At 48.3% G+C, this 26,745-nt stretch overlaps 2 protein-coding genes across 2 annotated transcripts; both read left to right on the top strand.

Annotated features, from left to right (window-relative positions):
* Positions 1–1,720: 1,720 nt before the first annotated feature.
* LOC110479709 (E3 ubiquitin/ISG15 ligase TRIM25) lies at positions 1,721–11,330 on the top strand. Its single transcript, XM_021547185.2, has 6 exons — positions 1,721–4,899; positions 5,490–5,585; positions 5,955–6,188; positions 6,277–6,299; positions 7,205–7,374; positions 8,006–11,330. The coding sequence occupies exons 1-6, from the start codon at positions 4,312–4,314 to the stop codon at positions 8,323–8,325; spliced, it is 1,431 nt and encodes a 476-aa protein (XP_021402860.2). The 5' UTR covers positions 1,721–4,311; the 3' UTR covers positions 8,326–11,330.
* A 4,209-nt stretch (positions 11,331–15,539) lies between these two features.
* Positions 15,540–24,930, top strand: LOC110479705 (sulfate transporter). The gene is made up of 3 exons (XM_021547182.3): positions 15,540–15,571; positions 20,502–21,140; positions 23,365–24,930. Exons 2-3 carry the CDS (start codon positions 20,514–20,516, stop codon positions 24,853–24,855), a joined length of 2,118 nt encoding a protein of 705 aa, XP_021402857.2. The 5' UTR covers positions 15,540–15,571; positions 20,502–20,513; the 3' UTR covers positions 24,856–24,930.
* The last annotated feature ends 1,815 nt before the right edge of the window (positions 24,931–26,745 follow it).

Raw genomic sequence — 26,745 nt, 5'->3', positions numbered from 1 at the left:
CAGACAGGTGTAAGAATTTCACCTAAAAAGGGGCACATCTGCATTGTTATTTATATATTAAAAAGCTAAATTCTGTGTTTTTCTTCTTATTATTTTTAAAGTAAAAGGACACTGCTCATAATTATTAGGGGCCAATTCTGCCTCTGTTGCTCATGCTAAGTACAACTTAACCCTGCAATTTTCTACTTGCAGAGTAAGTGAAAGCAGCAGAATTGATCCCTCTATGATTAAGAATCAAGTTTTTAGTATTTTTTTTTAATTGGTAGTGGTTTTTTTATATTTCATTTAATTTTTCCCCCAGTTCCGTTCTGTTGTGTCCTTATTTATGTAATATACTTTAACCTTAAAAGATGGCATGGATTCGTATGCCTTTCCTTTATTATTATTATTATTATTATTATTTTTAAAAAAGAAAAGAGATTTATTTCTAGTGTGATTTAACTGTCTACCTTCTAAAATGAGAGAACGTTTTCTTGTATTTTTACATTGTCAGATTCTATAGTTTCATAGATAATTTAACCAAATCGCTCAATGTATTCTCTATATCTATCCAGTGGGTATAAAAGTTCTATTTTAAATTGTGTAAATACTTCAGAACTGGCTTCTTTTTCCAGACTCCCCTGCCGTGGAGTTTCTTGTTTACATCAAAAAGACTGTAGAATCTCTACGCTCATGTACTGTAAATAGTGAAGTGATCTGCCTATAAATAAACGATAACATATATACTATAAAGTGGAAAGAACATTAAAAGGAACCAGTTTGTGCTGCTGTACTTCGGTTTCTAGTGCAAGTCTGCTCAGGGTGAGGTGTTTTGCTCTGCCTGGCTGGCAGTGGGGCTGTGCCAGGGCCAGGAGGGTGGCAGAGGCTCCCAGCTGCCAGGGATGCAGCTCCTGCCCAGGAATATTGCTGAGTGTTGCTGTTTTAAGTGTGGCTTCTCCCAGTTTAAGTCATGCAGGGAAAACCTGGGCTCAGCACTCTGACATCCAGAGGTGCCACTGCCACAGGACCCTCCTGAAGAAACTCCAGACGGAGTGGGTGAATCATGAAGCTGGGCCTGCTCCTCTAAATTTCTGGAGTGGAGTAAGAGAGCAGGAAAAAATGTGGAAAAGACTCCAGGTGGTGATGCAGCAGCTGGGAAACTGAGGATGGCAGCTGGAGAGGCCTTGGAGCCAGGAGAGCAGGCCCTGGGAGCCAGAGTGCTCTCCCAGGGGCACAGAGTGTCCTGATGTCCTGGTGTCCTAGTGTCCTGATGTCCTGATGTCCTGGTGCCCTGGTGTCCTGGTATCCTGCTGTCCTGGTGCCCTGATACCCTGGTATCCTGATGTCCTGGTGTCCTGGTGTCCTGGTGTCCTGATACCCTGGTGTCCTGATGTCCTGCTGTCCTGCTGTCCTGGTGCCCCGGTCCTGGTGGCAGTCCAGGCTGTGGAAGGGATGTGTGGAATGCCAGGGCAGGCACAGCTCCCCGTGCCAGCCATGCCCTGTGAGGGCTCACCAGGCCAGAGGGGTGGCACTGGTTTTATCCAGCCCGTGGGCCAGGGAAGCTGCCGGGCTGGGGGATCCCAGCAGCCCACCAGGAGCAGCTCTGTGAAGTGCTGAGCTGTGCCAGCTGCTGGGTTTTGCTGGCTGGCACCGATTCAGGCAGCAGCTCTACACCTGCCTGTCCCCAGCACATCTGTGGGAGCCCAGCGTGGGTCCCCCAGGCTGGGCACAGAGCTGGAACCTGCCTCCCACCCCAAAGCCAGCCCCTCATCCCTGCCACTGCTGCAGTCAGAGTGCAGAGCTGATGGGAAGCCCGTTCCCTGCTGCTTTCCAAAACCAGCAGGCTTCAAGGCACCAAAGAGGAATGTTTCTGAGATACATCAGGCACTGTGATGCCAGCAGTGCCCAGACAGATGAAAACATGAATTTGGAGGGGGGAAATGTGGGAATGCAGCAGGCACAGCCAGTGATGGGGTGCCCAGGGTGGGCACACATGGAGCAGAGACACAGGAGTGGGTTCCCACAGGGAGAACAAGGGAAGGGCTGCAGGGAGGGACAGACCCAGAGCTGACATTTGTCCTCCCAGCCCGACCTGTGCCTCCAACACCCAGGCAGCCTGCTGGAAAATAAGGCACTGCTCTGTTTATTGAATACGATTGTTTCTCGAGGGTAATTCCTGCAAGCAGACCTAGACTCTGTCTGAAGGGAGTTCTTGGTGAATGTGGACATCAGCTCAACAGTTCCCTTGGTCCCAGCAATTACTGCCAACCATTTGGGGAGAAACCCAGCTGTCCTGTTTTTATTTTGGCAGAACTTTGTGATAAAACAACTCCTTTTCATACAGACAGGCCCTGCTTTGGAGTAGCTCATGTGGCTGCTGGAAGGGAGGGGGCAGTGTTATTTATGTCCCTGCACGGTGTGCCTCGTGGTGGGGAGAAAATCAGTCACTCAGGAGCTTTTATGAACAGGGACAGCTTTGGTCACTGCCTTGGGCTGGCTGGCACCTGGCAGTGTGGGCAGCCCACCCCAGGCTGTGCTCCTGACCTGTGTGGAATGCCCACTGTGTGGACTTCATTTCACTGCCTGCTGAGCTGTCCTGGGCTGCTTTTTGGAGTCTCAGCTCCCACCTGTGCCCTGAGCAGTGGCATCTGACACCAAATCCTGCCCTGGGCTCTGCTGGCACAGGAGCAGTATGTCAGGGACCTCAGCTTTGTGCCACACAAGGTCTGCCCAGGGCTCTGGAGGCTGCACTTAGGTAACCCACACAATGCCCACTCAGCATTTACCAGTCCCAGGCTGTTGTCCAGCTCCATCCAGGTGTCTTTGCAGAGAGGAACAGCTTTGGTTGCTTTGCCCTCTGGCTGCTGGTCCAGCTGTGCCAGCCTCCCTGCCCACAAGGATTCTTCCCAGCTTTCCTTCCTGCCTCATCTCCTGACCCATCACAGCAGGGCTGGACCTTGTGCCATGTTGCCCCTGAAGTGTCCAAGCTCTCAGCCTCGAGCTGCTGCAAGGACTTTGTCCTGCTGTCTCTGAAAATGGGGAATTAAACTCTCTAACACTATAATTTCAAGATTAGAAAGTGGCAATGTTTTATTTCAGCCCCAGGCACGTGGGGCATAATTCCCTATTACACACACCACACCTTGCTCACAGACCAGCTTACATCTATGTAGCTTTTACATATCCAATACATTTCCCCAGACTCATACCTATATGCTAAACACTCCCTGAATTTTTTGCATGTTTAAATCACTTCTCAGAGTTTATTTGCATTGGAGAGGAGTTCTTATGAGGGTCTTGGGTAGTCGTTTGGGGAAAATCCCATTTCTCCAACTATTTTTTGGTCACAGACCAAAAATGCTTCTTCTCTTTGAATGCATCCCATCGCTGTTGTGATAAATACATTTTTTATTCTTGGCTTTACAAAAATATTAAGATGAATGCTATATGTATAATGTTAAAATAACTTTGCTTTTATTTCTGCTATTAACAAAAAACTTAGACACAGTAGTAGTGGTAGCTGATACAGTTATGAGTGAACTGTCTGTAGGGTTGGGATAACATCCAGTGAACATGTAATGAGGATCCTGCTATTGATATGCCAACTATCAGCATCTGCCATTTGAAAGAAGTATGTGCCAAGGCCCAGACTGGAAGTGATAAGGAGAAGAAGCCAAAACCACAGCCAGGAAACACACATGCTCTAAAAAAGCAGACCCAAGGAGGGGCCATGCAAAATAGTTCCTGGAATATGTGAACTAGTGTACGGGAAATATGAATATATATAAGGATCTATGAGCATGCAACAAGCTGATGTAATGGAAAAGGTATTTAAGGGGCATGCCCGAATGTAAAGGTGTGCTCTTGACTGAGTGCCAAGACGCACCCACGCTTTGCTTTACTGTCTTAGTCTCCTATTGTACTTTATTAAACTTTTTAAATTTTCACAGGAGAGTGAACATGTTTTTCACACTGTGGTCTGACCAAGATATTAGTTTCTGACCAAGATACTAGTTTTACGAGTATTGCTCAGTCTTTATGGCTGAGATAACCCAAGGCACACAGGACAGAGCCCTGTCCGGTAAACCAAAAGGACTTCCAAAAGATTTAAATAAACACAACTTATAGACACTTTTTTATCAACACTGAGACAGCCAACGCTCCTAGGCAGATGGCCCTGAGAAGAAGGAAGCTGGAGGGAGGGGAAGGATGACACTCCCTTGCAAAAGAGAGGAAACAGCAGCTTTTAGCCCACGGGCTATCCTCGTCACTGCCTTCGGTTTCGCTTCCCAGTAGAACTCTGATCGCAGCCCTGCCCGCAGCTGCAGCGCCATGGCCCAGGCGCGGGCTATGGCCGGGCTGAAGGAAGAGCTGACCTGTCCCATCTGCCTGGAGGTCTACAAGGAGCCCGTGGCCGTGGGCTGCAGCCACAGCTTCTGCAGGGACTGCCTCAAGCAGGCGCTGCGAGCCCAGCAGAGCCCGGCCCGCTGCCCGCTGTGCCACTCGCCCGCGCAGGAGCTGCGGCCCAACTTCCACCTCCGCAGCATCGTGCAGAGGTTCATGGAGGCTCCCGCGCACCACGAGGAGGAACAGCAGGAAGGGCAAGGCAAGGAGAAGGAGGTCCAGTGTGATTTCTGCCTCCAGGACCCCCAGCCCGCAGTGAAGACATGCCTGAGCTGCGAAGCCTCGCTGTGCCAAGCGCACCTGAGCAGGCACAACAGCAAGAATGACCAGAAGGGCCATGTGCTGGTGGAGCCCTGCCATGAGCAGCTTTTGGCTGAGAGGAGATGCCCCCAGCACGGCAAACTGCTGGAGTGCTTCTGTGAGGATGACCGGGAGTGCATCTGCGTCCTCTGCTCCGTCATCTCCCACAAGAACCACAAGATCGTCGGCTTGGAGGAGGCTTTCAGGGCAGCCCAGGTAAGAGGCGGCTGGGGCGGGGGGACTGGCATGGATTGCACCAGGGAAAGCCCAGAGAGCTGCCCCTGGCACAGGGCATTCCCAGCATGGGGCTATATTGCAGTCCTGGGCTTTCATCCTTAGTTTTGTCCCACATTCTCTCTGGGTTTAGCCCTTGAGATATAAAACAATGTTATAAATGCTTTTTTTCCCCCTCCTGTGGGAAGAGTTTGGCCAAACTGGTGGGACTGAGTGCTCATGTAAGGTTTTAGTCCTTGCTGCACCTCCAAGGCAGAGATGTGCCTGAGCTGCACTTATGCAAAGATAATTAATGACAGAGTAACAGAAAGAAAGGTGCCAACAGGGAAATAGCTTTATAGGTGGTCATGCACATGAACAGTTTTCAGCCTGAAATTGTTGTCTTTTTCCTTGTAATTGTGGCCTTTCTTCAGGGATAAAACCTTCCAGTGAACCTTTATCTACTGATTTGTCCTGAGAGCATGCAATGAGCAAACCCTTAGCAAGTCTAGCTTAACCCCTGTGGATAAAACTGCTGGTCCCGTGCATTCTGCCAGTCCTATCCTCATATCTCCTTCCGGTGCTCTTTGTAGGCAGCTTTTCCTGGGACTCTGGAAACACTGAAAAACCATGAAGCTGCAGTGGATAAAGCCATAGCAAACCTGCTGAAACAAAAGGAGGGACTAAAGGTTTGTTTCAAGCTCCCCTGACACCTTGGGGTGGTTGCTTGCTGGTAAATGATGAGACAGAGTTTTCATGTGCCCTTCCCCTGATCATGGATTCTGAAGCTTTTTTAGTTGCTGGGTGGTTTCTCGTGTATTTTTGAGGTTTCTTCTTTGGAGAAGGATGATGCATAACTTCTTTACCTGTCTGGGAGGTCCATTCTCAATTAGCTTGAAAGTCTGTGCCTCCTGTTGAGTGGCTGGGGTGTGGTTTTTATTTTTCCAACCTTCAACATTTAGTTACTTCTTTCATCCCAGAAAAAAGACAGATTTTTATGTGAGGGAGAGCTGATGTGGAAAATGTCCCTTACAAATTTGAAATTGTTTTCCTAATAGACTGATGTGAGCCAGCGGAGGGAACAGCTGGAGAGCCTGTTCAGGAAGATGTATACGGAGCTAGAGAAGAAAAAAGGGGAAGTCCTGAAAGTTCTCAGTGACTACAAGGAGGAACAGCTTTCCAAGATTCAGTCTGTGATGGATAATCACAAGAGCATGAAGGATTTGGCCAGCCAGGATGTTCAGGAGCTGGAGGCTCTGAGAAATCAGAAGGACACCCTTCTTTTCACCAAGGTACCTACCAGCATCCCCCTTCGCAGAGACACACAGCTCCAGGGCTGGCCTGCCCTGTGCTAATTCTGCTTCCAAAATGTCTTTCCAGGCTTTTGCAGCACTGGAAGGCAGGTAAGTGTTGCCGAGGTTGGATGTCTGTCCTGCCGGTGTGGACGAGGGCACGGAGCGCGCGGTCAGCGAGCCGCAGGCAGCAGCGAGGCCGGCTGGAGTGTGGCTGTGCTGGACGGGAGGGAGCTCTGCACAGGGCTCAGGACAGGCTGGAGCCACGGGCAGCACTGGCAGGATCAGTGAGGCAAAGTGCCAGGTCCTGCACTGTGCTCACAACAGCCTCATGCAGTTCCAGGATGGGCAGCAGTGACTGCAAAGCTGCCTGGCAGGAAAGCTACTGGGAATGCCGTTCAGCGTTGGCTGAACGTGAGCTCAGGTGTGCCCAGGTGGGCAGAGGGCACTGGCACCTGGCCTGGCTCAGCAATAGTGTGGCAAGTGACTGTCCCCTGTGCTGGCACTGCTGAGGGCACAGCAAGAGAGCTGTGTTCAGTTCTGGTCCGCTCAGAGGAAGAGAGATGTGGAGGGGCTGGAGCGTGCCCAGGGAAGGGAATGGAGCTGAGGAGGGGCTGGTACAGCTGAGAGGGCTGGAAAGGGGCTCAGCCTGGAGCAAAGGAGGCTCAGGGGGGACCTTGTGGCTCTGCACAGCTCCTGCCAGGAGGGGACAGCCAGGGGGGTCGGGCTACTGTTCCCAGGAACACGGACAGGAGGAGAGGGAACGGCCTCAGGCTGGGCCAGGGCAGCCTCAGGGTGGACATCAGCAGGAATTTCCCCATGGAAATGGTGCTCAGGCCTTGGAACTGCCCAGGGAGTTTTGGATCCCTATCCCTGGGGTGTCCAAGAAAGGCCTGGAGGTGACACTTGTTTCTCTGGGCTGGGGACAAGGTGGGCATTGGTCACAGCTCGGACTCGATGGCCTTGGAGGTCTTTTCCCACCTCTGTGGTTCTGTGATTCCTTCTGCATGTTTTAGGAAATGCAAGCCACTTCCTAGCATGGATGGTGTGATGGTGCCAAAGCCACTCATTACTTTGGATAAATCAACAATAGATGCTGTTCTGAGACTTTTCCAACAATTCCTGTCAAACATGGAGGTCTCCTTTAAGCAGCCATCACCTTCAGGATATGGAGCAGCACCTACTGGTAAGTGCTCATTTCACCATGAAAGCAAGATGGGGAAGTCAGTAAAATGTGAAAAAAATGGCTACAATGAGGCACCAAGTACAGCGAGTACCTCTAGAAGTGCTAATTGCTCACACTGTATGCTCATTTGCACATGTGTGTCCAGCAGTGGGAGCTGGTCCTGGATTCAGGGCTTTGGGGCATGCCTTGAATACTCCTCGCTAAAGCAGGCTAGGGATGAAGGGGCTGGGAAGTGCCAGGAGTTTTCTGGGAGCATTAAGAGAAGATAATAGGAATAATCCTGTAGTATCCCTTTGATTCAAGGGGAAAGTTGAGAACTTATCCCAGCAGCAGTAGGGTGGAGGTTGCTTAGGACATAAATAATCTGCCCTTTCTGTGTAAATACTTACAGTCCTGTCGTGGTTTAATGTAGTTTGGCTTTTAATTGGGGAGGGAATCCACAAGCTGAACAAGTGCTTCCCTATGGGGACCTTGGCAGCTTCCTTCGGCCCTAACAAAACCAATCAGCTGGCTAATTTTGAATATGGACACCCAGTTAAACCACTTAAGGGAGCTGATTATGCCTCTCTGAAATCCCATTTAAAGACTAACCAGCCCCAAAGAAACTCTCTTGCTTCTGGCATTTGAACAGGTCCCCAGCCGCTGGCCGGGCCAGGCCTTGAGATGCCGCGCGCCGTGTCGCACGGCTTTGTTGGGATTTCCCCCTCCGCTGATTTCCAGCCAGGGCTGCTGAACCCTGACTCCGAGACCTTGCGAGAGGAGCTGGTACAAGCCATAAGACCCAGAGGCACCATCGTCATCCCCGCGTCGTGGCCGTCAGGTGGCCAAGATGGCGTGGCCAGGATCGTGGGGGTCGGGGCAGGACTGCCCGGCCAAGATCGGCACGAGTGGTCAGTGCCGCGGGGTCATCTCGGCCCGCGTGCCCAAGGACGTGTGTTTAGGCGGTGTTAGCCAGCAGTTCTCTGGGCTGGACCAACGTGGTGGTCGCAGCTTTTCTTTTTTCAGCACCCCTCATGGAGAAAAGGCACAGACTGGAGCCAGCAGCCAGCATGGCTTGCGTGGTGCCGGCAGCAAGAGACACGGCTATTCCCCCCGATGAGATCAACCTTTCAGTCCTGCAGAACTCTATAAAACTTGTTTTAATTGATAAAGCTTGAGAACAAACAAACCTACGAACACCTCTTCCCTCCCAAACCAGAAAAAGAAAAGGGTGGAGACACATAGAGACAAAAACATGGAGACAACAAGCTCAGTGAAGAAGGCGTCAAATCCCAGATGGGAGGAGGTGGAGGAGATGCCTTAATCTTGGGCTGAAATTCTCTTGTAAGGCTATGGTGAAGGTATAATTGATACATCAGGCTTTTTTCCCCCCTGTAACTCATGGAATGCATTGGGGAGATGTAGTGTTCTAACCACAGCTGTGAGCAGAGGCACCCGTGCTGAAGCAAGCAGATGTTGGAGTAGCTGTGATCCAATGAGAAGCTTGAGCAAAGAGAGATGAGAAACCTTGCCCCAGGGATAGGAGAAGAAAACCTCTGTTTCCAGAGATAAGAGAACTTTTGTTTCTATACTAGAACAGCTCATCTTTAAAATTTCACCCCAATGAGCTGAAATGGCCCATGTTGGTAGTTGTAGAAAGACTGCATAACCAAAAGGAGGGACTTCATAACTGCAGGTTTCCAGGTGGTTGCTATTTGTGAAAATTAAACGACAAGAGAACTGTTTCTTGTGGAAAAGTCTCCATGGCATGGCAAGAGAGACTGTACCAAAGTGAACTGAAAAAAGACTATTTTAGAGGTGGTAAACTGACTGAAAGTTCCAGGCTGTGTCTCTTTACGTTGTCAGTGGGAAAGAAAAGAACAGTGGAGGAGGAGAAGTGTTCTGAAGGTTTATTCTGATTCTTTCTTGGTTTTATTAGTTCTGTTAATAAAGTTTTCTTTATACCCTTAAAAGTTTTGAGCCTGCTTTGCTCTCCTCATAATTGTTACCTGGAAGTAGAAAATGAATAAATAATTCTAGTGGATGCACTGGCATTTGGCCGGCACTAAACCCACTGTAACTTCTTAGCAATGCTTTGTAAGCTCAGCCTACAGTCCCAGGGCTGTGCACAGTGGACACTTGTCTGACTGAACTGGTGAAATTAGGGTTCCCTGGGTACTGCTCTCTGCATGGTGCTTCAGCCCTCGCTGCAGTGAGCCTCGAGTCAGGACAGAGGCAGACTCCAAATCTCCACAATTATCTGTTAATCATAATATATCTTATTACCTTTAGGTTTTGCTCTGCCTGGCTGGCAGTGGGGCTGTGCCAGGGCCAGGAGGGTGGCAGAGGCTCCCAGCTGCCAGGGATGCAGCTCCTGCCTGGGAATATTGCTGAGTGTTGCTGTTTTAAGTGTGGCTTCTCCCAGTTTAAGGCATGCAGGGAAAACCTGGGCTCAGCACTCTGACATCCAGAGGTGCCACTGCCACAGGACCCTCCTGAAGAAACTCCAGATGGAGTGGGTGAAAAATGAAGCTGGGCCTGCTCCTCTAAATTTATGGAGTGGAGAATTATTCCCTATTGCATATGCCACACTTTGCTAACAGAGTAGCTTAAATCTATGTAGCTTTTACATATCCAGTACATTTCCCCAAACTCATACCTATATGTTGAACACTCCCTGAATTTTCTGCATGTTTAAATCACATCTCGGGTATTATTTTCATTGGAGAAAAATAAATATTTTTTTCTGAGACAAGGCAATGTTCTACTTGGAAGCAGCTTGTCAAATATGTTATAAAATATTACTTTATTTTACAGTAAGTGAAACTTTTTCATTTTCTTTATTCCTACTGCAGGAAAGCATTGTTGAGAAGGAGCAACATACATACATATTTGAGAATTTTGATTCTGTTAGGCCCAGATGTAAGGGAGATGTGAAAAACAGATGTCAGAACTGAGATGGAAAGAAAAACCTAAATATTATCCAAAACTACCTCTAGTAATGAGAACCTGCCACGTGTTTCAATCTCCCCTCCCACCTTGAATTCAAATAAATTCTTTAACATAGGACAATTTTTCTGTAAGTACTAAGAATTAACATGAACATAATAAAATCTCCAACTGCTGCTGCATTGCAAACTGTGGGCTGTATTATCTCATGGGTCTGATTATTTTTGCACGATGATTTGTGGTGACTCTGTTGTCACTATGTGGCTGAAGAACCAAATAAATGGCTCTAGGTACACGTAAGCAAGGCTGGAGGGTTTCATACCATCACCAGGAATTAGTTGTTGAGAGCATTTTTTGTGGGTAGACTCCCAAAAAATCAAGGCTGAAGTTCTCTGTGCTTTTACAGGACTTGTGGCTACAGCTCTGTTCTGCCACATGTGATAATCAACACACACCTGATTTCAGGGATTAAAAATAAACACATGTCCTGGCTTGTAAAATAAGCATGTATTCTATTGCCATCTGTTGGAGTTTGAGCAGTTTTCTTATCTCTTCCAAGAACAATGTCTCCCTCCGGGGAGATCTTTTCTGTTAATGGCCATTAATGACTCACGGCATGGCTGGGAAAGTTCCATCAGCCCATGGTGAGATGCTCCGCCCAGAGGGAGGAGCCAAGCATTCCTACCTGCATAAAATCAGCATTTTTTGGGACATCAGAACAGCCCTTTGCTGGACTCCCAAAGGAGCAGCCTTCTTCTCTGCTGGATCCCCAGAGGAAGACCAGGCCCATCTACTCCATCACCAGAGCTTCAGAGAAAACTCCACCCTTCTCCAGATCCCCGCTCCAGCAGCATTCCATCTGCTACTCCAGGAGGAGCAGCCACCATTTAACTGGACTGTTCCCAACACTCTGACTCCTCAGGGTGCCAGGTTTCTGACTCTATCACTAGTTTTGTTTGCACTAATTACATTTTTTTTTCATTTTTATTTTGTTTTTTCCTAGTAAAAAACTGTTATTCCCATTCCCATATCTTTGCCTGAGAGCCTTTTTTAAAATTGTGGTAATTGGGAGGGATGGGGTTTACCTTTTCCATTTCACAGGAGGCTTTTGCCTTCTTTCACAGACTCCTGTCTTTTCAAACCGAGACAACGCAGCAGCCCATCTCAGATTGAGGGTAACATCTCTCTTCCTGGTTTAAATGGATTTTCCCAGCTGTGCTGCGTGCTCAGCCCTGGCTCTGCTGCACCCATCAATTGTCAGCATAACAGAAAGTGCGTGGCCAAATTTCGGGAGCTCAGCGGTTGCTCAAGGTGACTTTGCAAATATTCCTTCCTGCTCTCAGCCACTCAGATGAGGCAAAAGAATTGAGCCTTGTCCTTCAGCACTTCCCTGACCCGGGCTTCTCTCTGGCTGCATCTGAAGGAGCTGGGAGCAGCCAGTGCAGGTCAGTGCTGCTGCTGCTGCTGCTGCAGAATCCTGCAGTGCTGCAAACCCCTGCAGGCAGCAGCCCTCACTCAAACCTGGGGTTTGTAATCCTGCTGCAGGCTCGCAAAGCTTTTGGGTGAAAATGAGAATCTAGGAAAGTGGGAATTCTGAGTTGGGTGCTAGATTTCTGAGTTGATGGTGCAGTTTAATTCCCCCGTACGTTTGCTTGTTTGCAAAGAGACTCATCGGAATTTGTGACTTGTTTTAATGTTCCATGATTTAGCCTTGAGGAAGCAAAGACCTGAAAGACTGGTTGAAAGCAGCATGAGAAAACACACAGAATCCAGCAATTATTTGATTAAGCCTTCTAACACACATCAACACTGAAAATTTTATCAGCTAATTATTTCTAGATTTTAGGTGACAACATTGGACTGTGACACACAGTGAAAGTGCAGCAATTCTGCACAGATGTTAGTGCAGAACACTTTTTCTTGATTGCAGTGTAATTGTGACATGCACAGTCCTGAGATAAGGACAGAACTTATTTCTTTTTGATATCTTTATGGCTTAAGTATTTTGATCACCTGAGAACTCTGATTCATTGCATCTTTCCTTTTGTATTACGCCCTCTCACCTCCAAGCACTCAATTTTTACTTGGCATTTGTCTCATCCTTGGTGGAAGCTTTTAAAAGCCGCTCATTTTAGCTCTTCTTTTTTGATTTTGCCAAGAACTGGATGATGTGACTGAATTAAATTAAATGCATTTCAAGCATTAGGATGGGCCTCTTCCTGTTACTTAGTCTGATGAGTTTTCTAAGTCAGACCTGCCACACGTAGACCTCTGTGTGTGTGACATTAATTAGGGCCTCCCAAGCCCAGCAGGTCAGGGTGGGGAGGAAGGTTTGTCCCAGCTCTGATAGAACTCACAGGGGGGAACCAGGCAGTTCCATCTCCATCTCCAAACTTCATGCAAGAATGTGCAAATTCAGGCCTGAATCTCAGTGCAGTGCGAGCTGCAGAGGGAGGGAAGGGCAAGGAGAGTGAATAACTGATTTTTAACCACTTTCAGCATAACTCAGCCTTCCTCCCACGGAGCTGTACCAGCAGAACCAGGGCACGGGACTGAAGGCAGGAGGCTCCTTACACACAAGGCTGGGAGCCAGGTGGCACAAAGCAGCTGAGAGCTGGGGGAAATCCCAGGCTGCCTTTATCTGCTGAGTGATAACGTGGAGCTGGGAACCTGGGAAAGACTGGGAAGAGCCAGGGAGAGGCACTGCCTGTGGGGTTTATGGCCAGAGGGCTGATAACAGCACCACAGGCAGAGCAATGTGCCAGGTGGCACCAGGGCACCGTGGGGCTGGACAAAAGGCAAGGAGGGAGGGCTCCCAGCGCTGCCCAGGAGTATCTGCTCGGGGGAACAAAGCCATTTCCAGGATCATTTTGCAGTCTGACCAACTGGCCTGTGGAGATTTGATAGCCCAGAGGTGATGTGGTGATCTGGAGAAGCAGCAGGTTTGCCAGGCAGGCTGAGTGGGATGGGCAGGTGGCACATGCTGGCATTTGTGTGTCAGCTAACCCCAGCTCCTTGGCAGGAGATTCTGGAGCATGAGGAACCCAAAGGCTCATTTCTCCAAGGCCAAAGGTTTCCTCAGCACAGAAATATATTAACAATAAAGCTTAATATACCTCAAGAAGAGGAAAGCAGTTGGAAGTGAAATTATTTAATTACCTTAAATAATTGATTGGATTTTTTCCACCCACTTTAGACAAAATCAGTCTAAAAGTAAGAAGAAAAAAAGACTATTTTTTTTTTTTTTAGCTTCAGAAATATAATAATGTTTGGGTTTTTTTTTCTTTTTATATCATGTTCCAAGAAGATATTATTTCCCTGTTTCTTCCATGAAGATGTGATGTATTGGATGATCCAAGTTTTCCACAGCCTGTGCTTCTAGAACAAGAATGAAAATGCTGGAACACTCGTTGCTTGGGTTTGTCATTTCTTATTAGGATTCTGCAGAGTCCCTGCACAATGCTTTGAATGCTTTTGTCATAGATGTCTCTCCTCCCAAGGTTTTGCTCTGGTTGTCTTGGAGTCACCATATACTTCAAACTCAATTGAAACTTCTCTGGAGGTCCCTAAAGGGATTGGGAAGTCGGTCACTGATGTTTTTGACAATGGACAGGGGAGAAGGAAGGAGCTCTTCTATTTCCATAGCAATTGCCTGTTCTGGTTACCATGACATCTAATAAACCCTCATGGAGAAGGGAAATGTTTTCTATGGAAATATTCAGTATTTCTACAGGAAGATTTACAGTTAGCATTTGCTTAACACTGAAAGACAAGAGCATGAATTCTGCAGGCTTGCAGTTGGCTTCATTTGCTCCAGCTGTGTATTGATGGGGGTTTGTGACAGTTTGCATTCGAGGTTCCACCTGGAACGCAAATATTGGGCAATGTTTGACTTCAGATGAAACGTCTGCTTTTCTGTGTGACCGGGAAAGGGAAGGCAGCCAGGGCTGGGCATGGCCCCTCCGACCTTGAACCTGCAGCCCAGAGACCTTAACAGAAACCTGGCATTTTTAATACCCACATTGCCAAGGATCCTTCAATCCTTCCCAGCTGTTTGATGAATCCCAGCGGTATCCCAGAGCAAAAAGGCACCAGAGAGCGCCACGGTTCCTCACCTGCACAAGGTTTCATCTCGCTTCACCTAACATTATCACTTCACCTGCCATTACCAACCCTATACTTTCAATTTAAAAGGTCTGAGTGCAAAGTAAAGGAGCAGGAGGAGCAGCCCTTTTCCGGCTGCCCCCGCGGAATCCCCGGGGAAGCGCCCCGGGGCCAGGGGGATGGAAGGGGCGCGGCTCGGCCCGGCCCGGCCCTGCCCGCACGGGGCGGCGCTGCCGGGACCCGCCGCGGCTCCGGCGGTCCGTCTGTCCCTCCGTGAGCCTGCCTGTCCGTGTGTCTGTGCCTCCGTCTGTGCCTCTGCCTGTCCGTGTGTCTGTGCCTCCGTCTGTGCCTCTGTAACTCTGCCTGTCCGTGTGTCTGTGCCTCCGTCTGTAACTCTGTCTGTCTGTGTGTCTGTGCTTCCGTCTGTAACTCTGCCTGTCCCTCCGTAACTCTGTGTGTCTGTGCCTCCGTCTGTGCCTCTGTCTGTCCCTCCGTAACTCTGCCTGTCCGAGTGTCTGTGCCTCCATCTGTAACTCTGTCTGTCCCTCTGTCTGTAGCTCTGTGCCTCCATCTGTAACTCTGTCTGGCCGTCTGTCCCTCCGTCTGTAACTCTGTCCCTCGGTCTGTCCGTCCGTCTGTCCCTCCATCTGTAACTCTGCCTGTCCGTGTGTCTGTGCCTCCGTCTGTAACTCTGTCTGTGCCTCCTTCTGTAACTCTGTCCGTCCGTCTGTTCCTCCATCCGTAACTCTGTCCCTCCGTCTGTAACTCTGTCCCTTTGTCTCTAACTCTGTCCGTCTGTCTGTCCCTTCGTCTGTAAGTCTGTCCCTCCATCTGTAACTCTGTCCGTCTGTCTGTCCCTCCATCTGTAACTCTGTCCCTCCGTCTGTCCCTCCGTCTGTAACTCTGTTCCCCCCGTCTGTAAGTCTGTCCCTCCATCTGTAACTCTGTCCGTCCGTCTGTCCCTCCGTCTGTAACTCTGTCCGTCCGTCTGTAAGTCTGTCCCTCCATCTGTAACTCTGTCTGTCCGTGTGTCGGTCCCTCCGTCTGTAAGTCTGTCCCCCCGTCTGTAAGTCTGTCCCCCCGTCTGTAACTCCGTCTGTCCGTGTGTCGGTCCCCCCGTGTGCCGGGCGGTCGCGGCCGCCGCAGGTCCCGGGAGCCGCGGGCGGTGAGTACCGGGAGGGGCCGGGCGGGCGCGGGGCGCAGCGGGCCCGGCTCGGCCGCTCCGGGCGCCGCTCGCAGCCCCGGCACGGCAGGACGAGAGGAGAGCGCACACGGGAGCCGTGAGGGGGCTGCCAGGAACGCGCCGGGGCTGGCAGGGACCGTGCCGTTCCAAGCTGAGCTGCTGCCGATTGTTGCTCTCGCTTCCTTTCTGCTCTGCCCGAAATGCTGGCTCGGCTCAGCGCACCCCGCGCTTTCAGGGGGTGCACCGTCTGCGGGGTTCTTCTTGCAGGCTTTTGTTAATTGTATCGCGTTTTACTAATTAGAACGCAATTGCATTACCCAGCGCAGTCCCGGCGGGTTCCCATTGGGATCTCTGCCAGCCCTGTGGATGCAGCCCGGGCACTTGGGATGCTCCGGGCTGAGCTGGCAGCTGCTGCCTGAGGAAATCATCCCTTTGTGCCCATCCTCAGTGCCCACCTCCACCTCCCCCTGCTAACAGAGAGGCTGGGAGAAGCGCCCTAACACAGGAATAACTTGCTGCAAGCCTTGGCAAAGTCTCCCTGAGAAATCCGGGCGGGATGAATGGAGGGATCTGCCTCGGGCAGGGCAGGGCAGCCAGCACGCTCCGCTGCCCTTGGGAGGTGACACAATTCCCTGGAATATTTGGCTGCCAGCAGGGAGCCAGATCCGTGCGACATTCCCCAAAAATGCAGGACGCTGCTGCTGCTCGGGAGAAGTGAGGAGATCCCATATTTAGCATAGGAGCACATCCCATATTGCACAAAAGCGAGATTTTATTGTCCAGCTTTGCAGGTTTTCCCCACATGAGTGGATGGCTGCTGGTTCCTGTGCCAGAAGTCAGGCAGCTCAGTTTCCACATGTGTTCCTTAAACGTGGTTTTCATTATTCATGCTATTTTCAGTCCTTTGTGGAAATAAATGTTTGTGGCTTGACTGTTTTGCTGGAGGATATGAAGGATTCTGTCAAATTCCAAGGTGCAGGCAGTGTTGTTCCAGTGCTTATCTGGGTGTTATCATGGTAATATTGAATTTCCTTGTTGCTCCACAACAGTAAAGTCTTTATTTGAAAAAGGTTGTTGTCCAACAAGAGAAAGGTCAAAGATTTAGTTGTCAAAATGCTGTGATATTCTTTCCTGTTATATTTTTAGGGGGCACATTTTCTAAGGGCCCAGGTGTGGTTCAGTTTGTGTGGAACTTGGATTTCTGATTCACCTGCTTCTTCTTTACAATTCTCCAGAAATTCCACATGTCTTTTTAGATTATGGATTTTAGTTTTTAGTGCATGTAAATTCTCCTGTCTAGAAAGGGGTACATGAGGGTGGAGGGTGACCACATACAGTGATAATTTAAATGTAGAAAAATAAGGAAAACTGAGGTGGGTGTTGTAGAAAGAATACTTTTAATTTAATTTCTACTCTGAAACGCTCACATCTGAAATTTCAACTTGTGGTAGTTCTTTCAGCAGGTGAGTGAGCTTCACAATCCATTTTTCTCTTACTCTCAAGGTGACTCTGATGTGCTGCAGATGAATGAAGTCCAAGCCAGCCCTGGGCTGCAGGTAGTGCTCCCCCAAAAACAGAAGCCAGGCAGATGCTGCCACATCATGGGATCAGAAAGAAGGGCCCAGATGGGCTCCAGAAATAGTCTGGAGGTCTGATGGTTTTTAGAGACTGCAGGCCCTCCCTGTATCTTAATTCTGTGGCAGTCAGCTGATAACAGATACTGGAAATTTCCTCAGTTCTGTCTTGTAGTGTTTTTTTTATCTTAAGTGAAGTTTGTGGCAGTGAGACACCCCCTGAAAGGCCAAAAGGAGTGATAAAAGTGAATTCTAGGTTGTGTGTAAATAGCAGCTTTCAGAATAAAAACCACAGCACCTCCTTTTTCAAGTTAAATGTACAGAATGTCTTTCAGTGTCCAAACCATGAACCAAAGATGTTTTCTCAGGTTTTTTTTTAAATGTGTAAGAATGAAATCCAGTTTTATTAGACAAGCCTGGGCTAACAGTTACAAAATTAATACAGGGCAGTGCTTTGAGGCAGAAAAGGGTGAAATGAGGGTTGGAAATTGTGTCATTTCCTACTGTCCTGACGTGGCAAGGGGCAGGGTCTGTGTGCTGAAAGGTCCTTTTCATGGCATGGAGAGAAAGCTGTCATGCAAGTCAGCACAAAGAGCCAGTATGTGCTCAGAGTTCTGGAGCCAAAAAGGTTTTTACTTAGAACATTTCCCTGCTGTCTGGGGTTTGTCTTGGCACATTTAAGAAAATTCCCAGGTTTGAGTGAGCTGCCTACAAGTCCTGAAGGAGGGACAGAAGGAATCAAAAGAATCTTCACTACTGAAATCTTTACCAAAATCTCAGAAAACAGACTCGTTGGTACACATAAAAAGTAGTCTGACTTGATTTTTTTTTTTCCCCTCAGCTTTTACAGTGTTGATTTGCTGAGCTTTGGGTGGGTGAGAAGCCTTTTGATTTGTAACTCTCTGCTGGTAAAACAAATAAAACTTCTTGAGCAAATACAACTCCAAAATGTACTTTTGCAAAGTAGAGCTGACACAGGCTTTGTAATGCTCCCTTGATTCTCACTGTGTGTTTGGGGGGTTGTGAGGGCTGTAAATCATCCCTGAGCACAATTTGCAGTCCTGTACAGGTGGGTGAGATTGGAAACCTGCAGGGTCGGGGTGGGGGTCTCCTGCAGGTGTGATCACTCTATCATCTTCAGCACGCCCCTTCTTGCAGTGCAGGTTTTTCTTTTAAAGATCCTGATTTTTCCTGTGGCACTCAGTGCTCTGCTCTTGGGACAGGGTGGCCATTGAGCACAGCTTGGACTGGGAGGGATTTTCCAACCTCAGTGATCCTGGGATGTTGCAGCAGGGAGGAACACAGCCCCTGTCACACAGAAAACCCATCCCTGCTGGTGCCAGGTTTTGGGGGCTGTGTTTGAAACCCTCCTTTCAGCACCAGTTCAGGCACAGCCAGCAAGGAGTGCAGGGTTTGGTTATTTGGGAGGGGGCAGGAGCTCACCCACCAAAGAGATGCTCCATGTCTGGGTCTGTGCTGGGTGGAAACACCTTTGGGAGCCCCAGCTTGGAGCAGGAGATGAAACAGAAACTCAGAAACTCCTCCCTGGTATTTTCTCCCAGCATCTGCCGTGTGTTGGCTTTAGATATCTCTGCAGCTCCAGGGACAAGGACACCACGGTTGGATTAGCTGGGTGGAATTATTTTCTAATTGGTTCTAGAAGTCTCTGAAGAAGCCATTGTAAATATTAAGTTCTGTAGCTGGTTCTGCTCTTGTGGGTTCCTTCTGCTCAGGCTGTCCTAAGGGCAGTAGGCACCACACAAAGTATCTCCTCTCACTTCTCCCTCCCATTTATTTGGAATTCACACTGCAGGGATGGTAGCAGGGAGTGTTTTAATTAGGAAATATTCTTGTACCAATAGGGCTGTCCAGCCCTGGCACAGCTGCCCAGGGAAGTGCTGGCATCCCCATCCCTGCAGGGATTTAGGACTTTAGATGTGGCACTTGGGGACGTGGGTTAGTGGAGACCTTGGCACTGCTGGGAGTGGTTGGACTGGGTGATCTCAGAAGGATTTTCCAACCTGAGTGACTCCACAGTTCTGTGATGCTGCAGCTACCTGTGAAATGGTGATTAACTGAACAGGCAGACTCAAGTGGCATCCTTAGCGCTGCCAGTTCCAGTAGCAATTTATTAATTGGTGCAATTAATTCAGGACAACTGGGCAATGAATTGGGCAATTAATTCAGCAGTGAACGTTCATGGAGAGTATTCTGGCTGAGGTTTGCACTGCACGGAGGGGACGTGAGCAGCACATCAAATCCACGTTGTCACTGCCACCCTGGGGCTGCAGTGCCACAAAGGGAAGCCTGGCAGTGCCACTCCTCAGGCTTCTCTTGCTGGGTCTCACCCAGTGAGGTGGCCTCAGTGTACTGGTGGTACCAGGTATTGGGGCTTAAGGAGTTTCCTGGAGAATTCTGGATGTTTTCTACAGGTGGGAGAGTCTCTTGGTATGCTCAAATCTCATTAGGGTTTGTCTCATCAAGGTCTTGCTCTTTCCTAGTCAGGCAATATGTTCCCAATATTAAATTAGTGATATAATTACCCTGTTTTATTGTCTGTGGGCAGCTTGGTCTAGAGCACCAGTTCCAGCAGAAGTGTCCCACCTACCTATCACTGTGCCCATTAATGTGTTTTCCACTTCTGTACTTTATTTTGAACAGGTGCAATTTCCTTGTAAAACCAGTTTTGCAAAAGTGTGAAGTGTTTATTTTTTCAGTGTGTCATTGGCTGTAAAAAAGCCACTTCTTAGGTAACAAACCTTTACAGTATTTGGCAGGTGAAATCACTGCATTAAAAAAAAAACAAAAGCAAAAACAAACAAAAAGAAATAAAAAAAATCAACAAAAAAAAAAAAAAAACCAAAAAAAAAAAAACCCACAGGAGATGTAGACCAAGCTGTGCTTCGCTGGAAATGTCCCACTTGCAGTTAATTTTCAGCAGCTGGAGTGGCTGTGGCACTACAATAACCCCTCTGTCTGGCTTTGCAAGGTGGAACAGGCTGCAGGCAGAGATTTTCTCAGGGAAGCCTCTCAGAAAGGCAGTGCTGCTGCATTCCTGCCCATTTCCCAACCCTGCCAGCAGCAGGATATTCCACAGGATATCAGCTTCCCTCCTGGGAAAGGTCATTCCTTGCCTCACAGGGATACAGTGAGGAAGCTCCCTTGAGAAAATCCCATTTTCTCAATTCCCAAGCGAGCTGAGAGGTTCCCAGTTTGCTTGGAAATTGCTTTCTCTCTGCTGAACTGACAGTTTCAGCCCTTGCTTTTCATAAATGCTGTGTTCAGGCCTCACACTGTGCATTCATTTTTGATTTAATGCTCTTCCTTTGTGTTTTCAGCGAGTCCTGGTGATGGCAGCGATGACAGAGACCAACCATATCCATGCAGTGATGGAAGGGCCAGAAGGAGATGATGCCAAGTGCAGTTTCCATCACACAATGTTTCTGGAACCCCAAGAGAAGAAGAAGAACATGAAGGCTCTGCTGGTTAAGCAAGCAAAGGAAACTTGCAGCTGCACCCCGGCCAAAATTAAAGATTGCGTTTTGGGGTTTTTCCCCATCTTACAGTGGCTCCCTAAATACAAACTCAGGGAGTATCTCCTGGGGGATTTAATGTCTGGTGTGATCGTGGGGGTCCTGCTGGTCCCCCAATCCATTGCCTACTCCCTGTTGGCAGGGCTGGAGCCCATTTATGGCCTTTACACCTCCTTTTTCTCCTGCATCATTTACTGCATCTTCGGCACGTCCCGCCACATCTCCGTCAGCATCTTCGGCGTGGTGTGCCTGATGCTGGGGCAGGTGGTGGACAGGGAGGTGGAGAGGGCTGGCTACCAGCTGGAGCCAGCTGTGCCCAGCGCCGTGCCAGGCCTGGGAGGGCTCGGGAATGGCACCAGAAATGGGACAGAGCTGCCCTGTGACAGGGGCTGCTACGCCATGGCCGTGGCCGCCACCATCACCTTCATCTCCGGCGTGTACCAGGTAAGGGCGGCTGCTCTGCCTCTCTCTCCTGGGTTGTGTTTTGGTTTTTAGCGCAGTGATTTCGCCTGCCTGTAAAGGTTTGTTCCTTAAAAAGTGGCTTTTTTGCAGCCAGTGACAGGCTGAGAAAAAAAGCACTGCATGCTTTTGCAAAACTGGTTTTACAAGGGAATTGCGCCTGGTCAAAATAATGCACAGAAGTGGGAAACTCTTAATGGGCACAGTGGTAGGTAGGTGGGATATTGTAAATGCAGGTGAACCCAATGGGAAGAAATGAAGAGTCTAACTCAATTCAGAAGGCTGAATGATTTATTTATTATAACTATGACAAAATACATTAATATGCTATATAAAAGGAGGATCCTAAAACTACAAACTACTTTCTCTGACTCTAACACAACTCGTGACCCCCTCTGAGAGCCCAGCCCCAGGCTTAAACAATCCTCACCAGAATCCAACCAAGCAACACCCCAGGGAAACAATTCTCCAAACACATTCCACATAGGAAAAACAAGGAGCAGAAATAGAAATTGTTTTCTCTTTCATTTCTCTCCGTGCACCTCTATGAAAAATCCTGAGAGGGAGAGAAATGTGCTGGCCACAGTGGGACATAAGAGCTGGAGCTATTGGCCTCGTTTTAGAGATGGAAATGAGACTAGACATCTGGGGTTTTGTTCAGAATATTAAATTTTTTATTATGGAAAGCTCATTTCTTTATGGTATTAGAAGCTACTGTGTTTGAATGTAATTGTTTAGTAATCTAGTGAAACTCACTTCATTGGTTGGTAAGGGTTATTGTACATATCTGTCAAATTTTTCTAATTTTAGATAGTTTACATATTTTTTTCTAATATTCTAATATATTAGAATATTATATAGAAGATTATTCAAATATTATATATTTGAATATAATATATTCTATTTTATATAAAATACTATATAGCATATAACGAGAAGAAAATATGTAAACTACCTCTACTTATTTTCTAGAATTCAATGCTTGCCTAAATTAAAGCAGGTATCCTTTCCTTGTTTTTAGAGTCTTATACATTAACCAGAATGGGATTATTTTTAGCTGTACTGCAGAGCTGTGGTATTTGAGTTTGTGAGTTCACATTCATTTGTTCTCATCTGTCCAGGGTGACAGCCAATCAAAATATACAGGAGGGGAACAAAACATGTTTGTGATACTTTAAAACACAGGTTTTGGGCACAACATGTGACCTTTTTGTACTGAGTTCCTGTTGAGTGATTTCAGAAATATTCTGGGCCTCCCAGGCAATTCTGGATTTTGGGTTTCATCTTTCATCCCTGTGGGATGGGTGCAGTTTTGGAGTTGTTAATTGCATTTAATAGTCTTTGCAAGTACAAATACAATTAAGTTTCTTTATCTGAAGAAATCAGATCAGTTTATCTTCAGTCCCTCTGAATATTAGGCATATTCTCTACAGGCCAACACCCTCAATGATGGCTTTTTTTCAACCAAAATCACATATTCTTTGTATCAGAAATTTTACAATAAAATCATAAAAAGAAAATCTTCTCACACCAGTTAATACTAACTAGGTAAGCTAATTATTATTGATGTTTTACACTTAGAACAACCTTGAATTAATTATCAAGGCTGTAAGGGAGACTTTTTGAGAGCTGTGAGCTGATTTCAGCCAGTCCAGGTTGCAAACCTGCCTTATCTTCAGTAATTGAGATTCTTATGGAGTTCCCACTTATCTCTGTTTTTATGATCTGCAGCAGAGGAGTTTGTAGCTCCCAGGGTTTCTGAGTCAGAGGCCCCAGACTTTCTGCAGTGCAAAGGACAGTTGTCACCCCACAAGCCGTGGCTTTATTGCAGGCTCTGAACTCCAGTGCAAGGCAGGCACAGGCCACCAGGAAAGTTTTAGATCCTTGCAAAGTTCAGAGTTTGGAGGAACAGAAAAAGAAATGGCAAATACAGACAGTATTTCAAATGTGGGGTTTGGTTTTTTTTCTCCCTAGCTTTTCTTTTTTTTTCTTTTTTCCCCACCAGGGTAATTAGCAGAGCAAACAATAAACATTTGTTCAGGGGATGAAGACCCCCAAAAAGCCTGGTTTGAGTACTGGAGACTTTTCTCCCTGCTCAGACCACGCCTCATCCTGCAGGGCCGTGCACAGTGTTGGGTGTCTTTATCCCAGCTGACAAAATCTGTGGGATCTGTGTCCTGACACGTCGTGTGTGCTTGGTTCCTTCCAGGTGGCCATGGGTTTCTTCCAAGTGGGCTTTGTCTCCGTCTACCTCTCGGACTCGCTGCTGAGTGGGTTTGTCACAGGGGCCTCCATCACTGTCCTGACCTCACAAGTCAAGTACCTGCTGGGCCTGGAGCTTCCTCGGAGCGGGGGCGTCGGCTCCATCATCACCACCTGGATCAACATCTTCAGGAGCATCCACAGGACCAACGTCTGTGACCTCATCACCAGCTTCTTGTGCTTCCTGGTGCTCATCCCAGGCAAGGAGCTGAACGAGCGCTTCAAATCCAAGCTCAAGGCTCCGGTTCCGGTGGAGCTCTTTGTGGTTGTGGCAGCCACTCTGGCATCTCACTTTGGGAAGCTGAGGGAGAACTACGGCTCCAGCATTTCTGGGCACATCCCCACCGGGTTTCTGCCGCCGCGCCCTCCAGTCTGGACCCTGATCCCCAGCGTGGCGTTGGATGCCATCCCCATTGCCATCATTGGCTTTGCCATCACCGTGTCCCTGTCGGAGATGTTTGCCAAGAAGCACGGCTACTCCGTGAGGGCCAACCAAGAGATGTACGCCATCGGCTTCTGCAACATCATCCCCTCCTTCTTCCACTGCTTCACAACCAGCGCAGCTCTCGCCAAGACCCTGGTCAAGGAGTCCACGGGCTGTAGGACCCAGGTGTCCGGCATGGTGACCAGCCTGGTGATCCTCCTGGTCCTCCTGGTGATCGCGCCTTTGTTTTACTCGCTGCAGAAGTGCGTCCTCGCCGTCATAACCATCGCCAGCCTCCGCGGGGCCCTGCGCAAGTTCAGGGACCTGCCCAAGATGTGGCACCTGAGCAGGGTGGACACGGTGATCTGGGGGGTCACCATGGCGGCCACGGCGCTCATCAGCACCGAGATCGGGCTCCTGGTGGGGGTTTGCTTCTCCATGCTCTGCGTCATCTTCCGCACACAGCGGCCGGAGGCACCGCTGCTGGGCTGGGTGGCCGAGTCGGAGACCTACGAGTCCCTCTCCGCCTACAAGAACCTGCAAACCAAGCCCGGGGTCGTGGTGCTCCGCTTTGAGGCCCCCATCTACTACATCAACAAGGAGTGCTTCAAATCCACCCTCTACAAGCAAACCGGGGTTAACCCCGTGTGGGTGAAGGCTGCCAAGAAGAAAGCAGAGAAAAGGATGCTGAAGGAGAAGGAGGTTGAGTCTGGGGCCAAGCAGAGCAGCATCCCCAGGGATTTTGGGTCGGATCCTGCGGGGTTTCACACCATAGTGATCGACTGCTGCGCCGTGCAGTTCCTGGACACGGCCGGGATCCGCGCGCTCAAGGAGGTCTGCAAGGACTACGGGGACATCGGGGTCCAGGTGCTGCTGGCCCAGTGCAGCCCTTCCGTCAGGAGCTCCCTGCTCCGAGGGGAGCTCTTCAAGCAGGGGGAGGACCACCTGCTCTTCCACAGCGTGCACCAGGCCGTGGACTTTGCCCTGGGCACGCACGGCGCTTCCAAGAACTAGCGTGGAAAGAGAGAGATTGGAACGTGTCGTGTGTCTGTGGGGCTGATCCGTGCGTGCTCAGGTAGCGGGCCAGGGTGGAGCCAGCACACTGGCACTGGGAAATCTCTCTGGATTGACCTGCCAGCGTGGTGATTCCATGGGAGGTGCTGAATGAAGGCACTTCTCAACTTGATTGTGGCCAATCTGCAGATCTTTACTTTGCATAGTTCATCTCACGGCTCCTCTCTGGAGCTTCCTGCATCTCAGTTCCACTCTTAGCTTGTGATCAAATCTTTTTTTGCCATCCTGTCCTTGAGGATGGAGTGGGGTTTTGGAGTAGCCTGGATGTCCTGTCCAGCTGAAGAATGAGGCAACTAATTTCTCATCCCTCATTGTGGCATCGCTTTCCATCACCACCCCCTTGTGTTTGCCAAGGAATGGCTGCCAGGGACTGTTTGCTCTTTGCTGGCCAGTGCTTGAATATTCAACTTCCCTGAATCTCAGATAGAGAAATCAAATCTAAACATGCAGGAAAATATCTTAATGAATATCTTCTCACCAAGCACCTCTCACCTCCAGAGGTTTTGGCACAGCCTCCTAATTCAGCCAGGCCACAAGGACATGGTTATCTCATTTCTCCACAGGCCTCTGCCTGTGGAAATGCTGCCTCTCCAGCTTGATTTTAATGATTATTTTTTTCATAGATGACTCTTTAGAAGTCTGATTAATTCCTATGGCCAGTCAATTGTTTTCCTAATATTTAGGAGCTCTTTAGAACTGTGAACATTAGATATGGAAAATATCTAGCTCTTTAATTTTAACCAAAAAAAGTCCCTTCTAGGCAGTTTTTTATGCCAGGTACAGAGAATCACAGGCACCAAAGTGAAAAGGGACAAATAGATTATCCAGCATCTGCCCAAATGTGTCCATGTCACACAGACTTTGTGCAGGAATGCAGGATTTATTGGCTATAAACCCTTTCCTGTGTCCTGGACTTTATGCAATGGGAGTGCACAGACCATTGGAAAAGGAGCCAGGAAAATTCTTTCCTGAGCTACTTTTTTTTTACCAGGTCAGTATAAATAGAGCTTTTTACTTTGATTTTAAATTCTGTGGAAGTGAAGAGTGCCTGTTCTTCATGCTAAAATACAAGGGCAGGATTTTTTACTGCTTTCCTCACAGCAGTAGAATACAATTGTGAAGGCAGAATTGAGAAATTAAAGCTTTTCCTGAATATCAGCTATACACAGCACACACCCCTGGAAGAGGCTGCTTTCCTCCCAGAGGAGTTTACAATCTGAATTTCGGGTTCTTCACAGCTTTTAAAAGGAAAAGGTGCTGTGAACAGACAATATTCTCATCCTTAATAATTCAAAAATAATGAGTCAGAAGCTAAAAAAAAAGGTGTAAATCCAATATGAACTGTGAAATGTTTACTAAATAGAAAGAGATTTTGAGTTTAAGCTGTTTTGTTGGGTTGTTTTTTTTTCTGAGCAAGGACCAGTAACTATTCTGTTCTTTCTGTGAAAGCTGAATGCCACGGGTCACTTCACTCTGGGAGCCTCAGAGAAGGATGGGGCAGCAGGAAGATGAGTCCTTTCTGTGTTAACTGAATTTACTGCATTTTTGAAGACAGCAGAGCAGCACAGAAGTGCTGGGGGAGGCGAGGGAAAAGGAGACCCTCAGCACAGTTTGTTCACATGATCAGAAAGAATCTCTGGAATTTTGAACAAAAATCTCCTTTGAAATGCTGATTTTTAACTCCTGTTTTGCCAGAGGGAAGAGCAGGCTAGAAGCACAGAAAGTGCTGATGAAAAAGGACAGCAGGTGAAGGTTGTAAATGTTTTATTTGCAAATATTCCTGCCTGCCTGCAGCTGCTTTTTCTCACCCCTTTGCTCTGAAGCAGGACA

Source organism: Lonchura striata, chromosome 15 (assembly GCF_046129695.1).
Source record: "Lonchura striata isolate bLonStr1 chromosome 15, bLonStr1.mat, whole genome shotgun sequence".
Taxonomy (NCBI): domain Eukaryota; kingdom Metazoa; phylum Chordata; class Aves; order Passeriformes; family Estrildidae; genus Lonchura; species Lonchura striata.
This window is presented reverse-complemented; position numbering and strand designations above follow the sequence as displayed.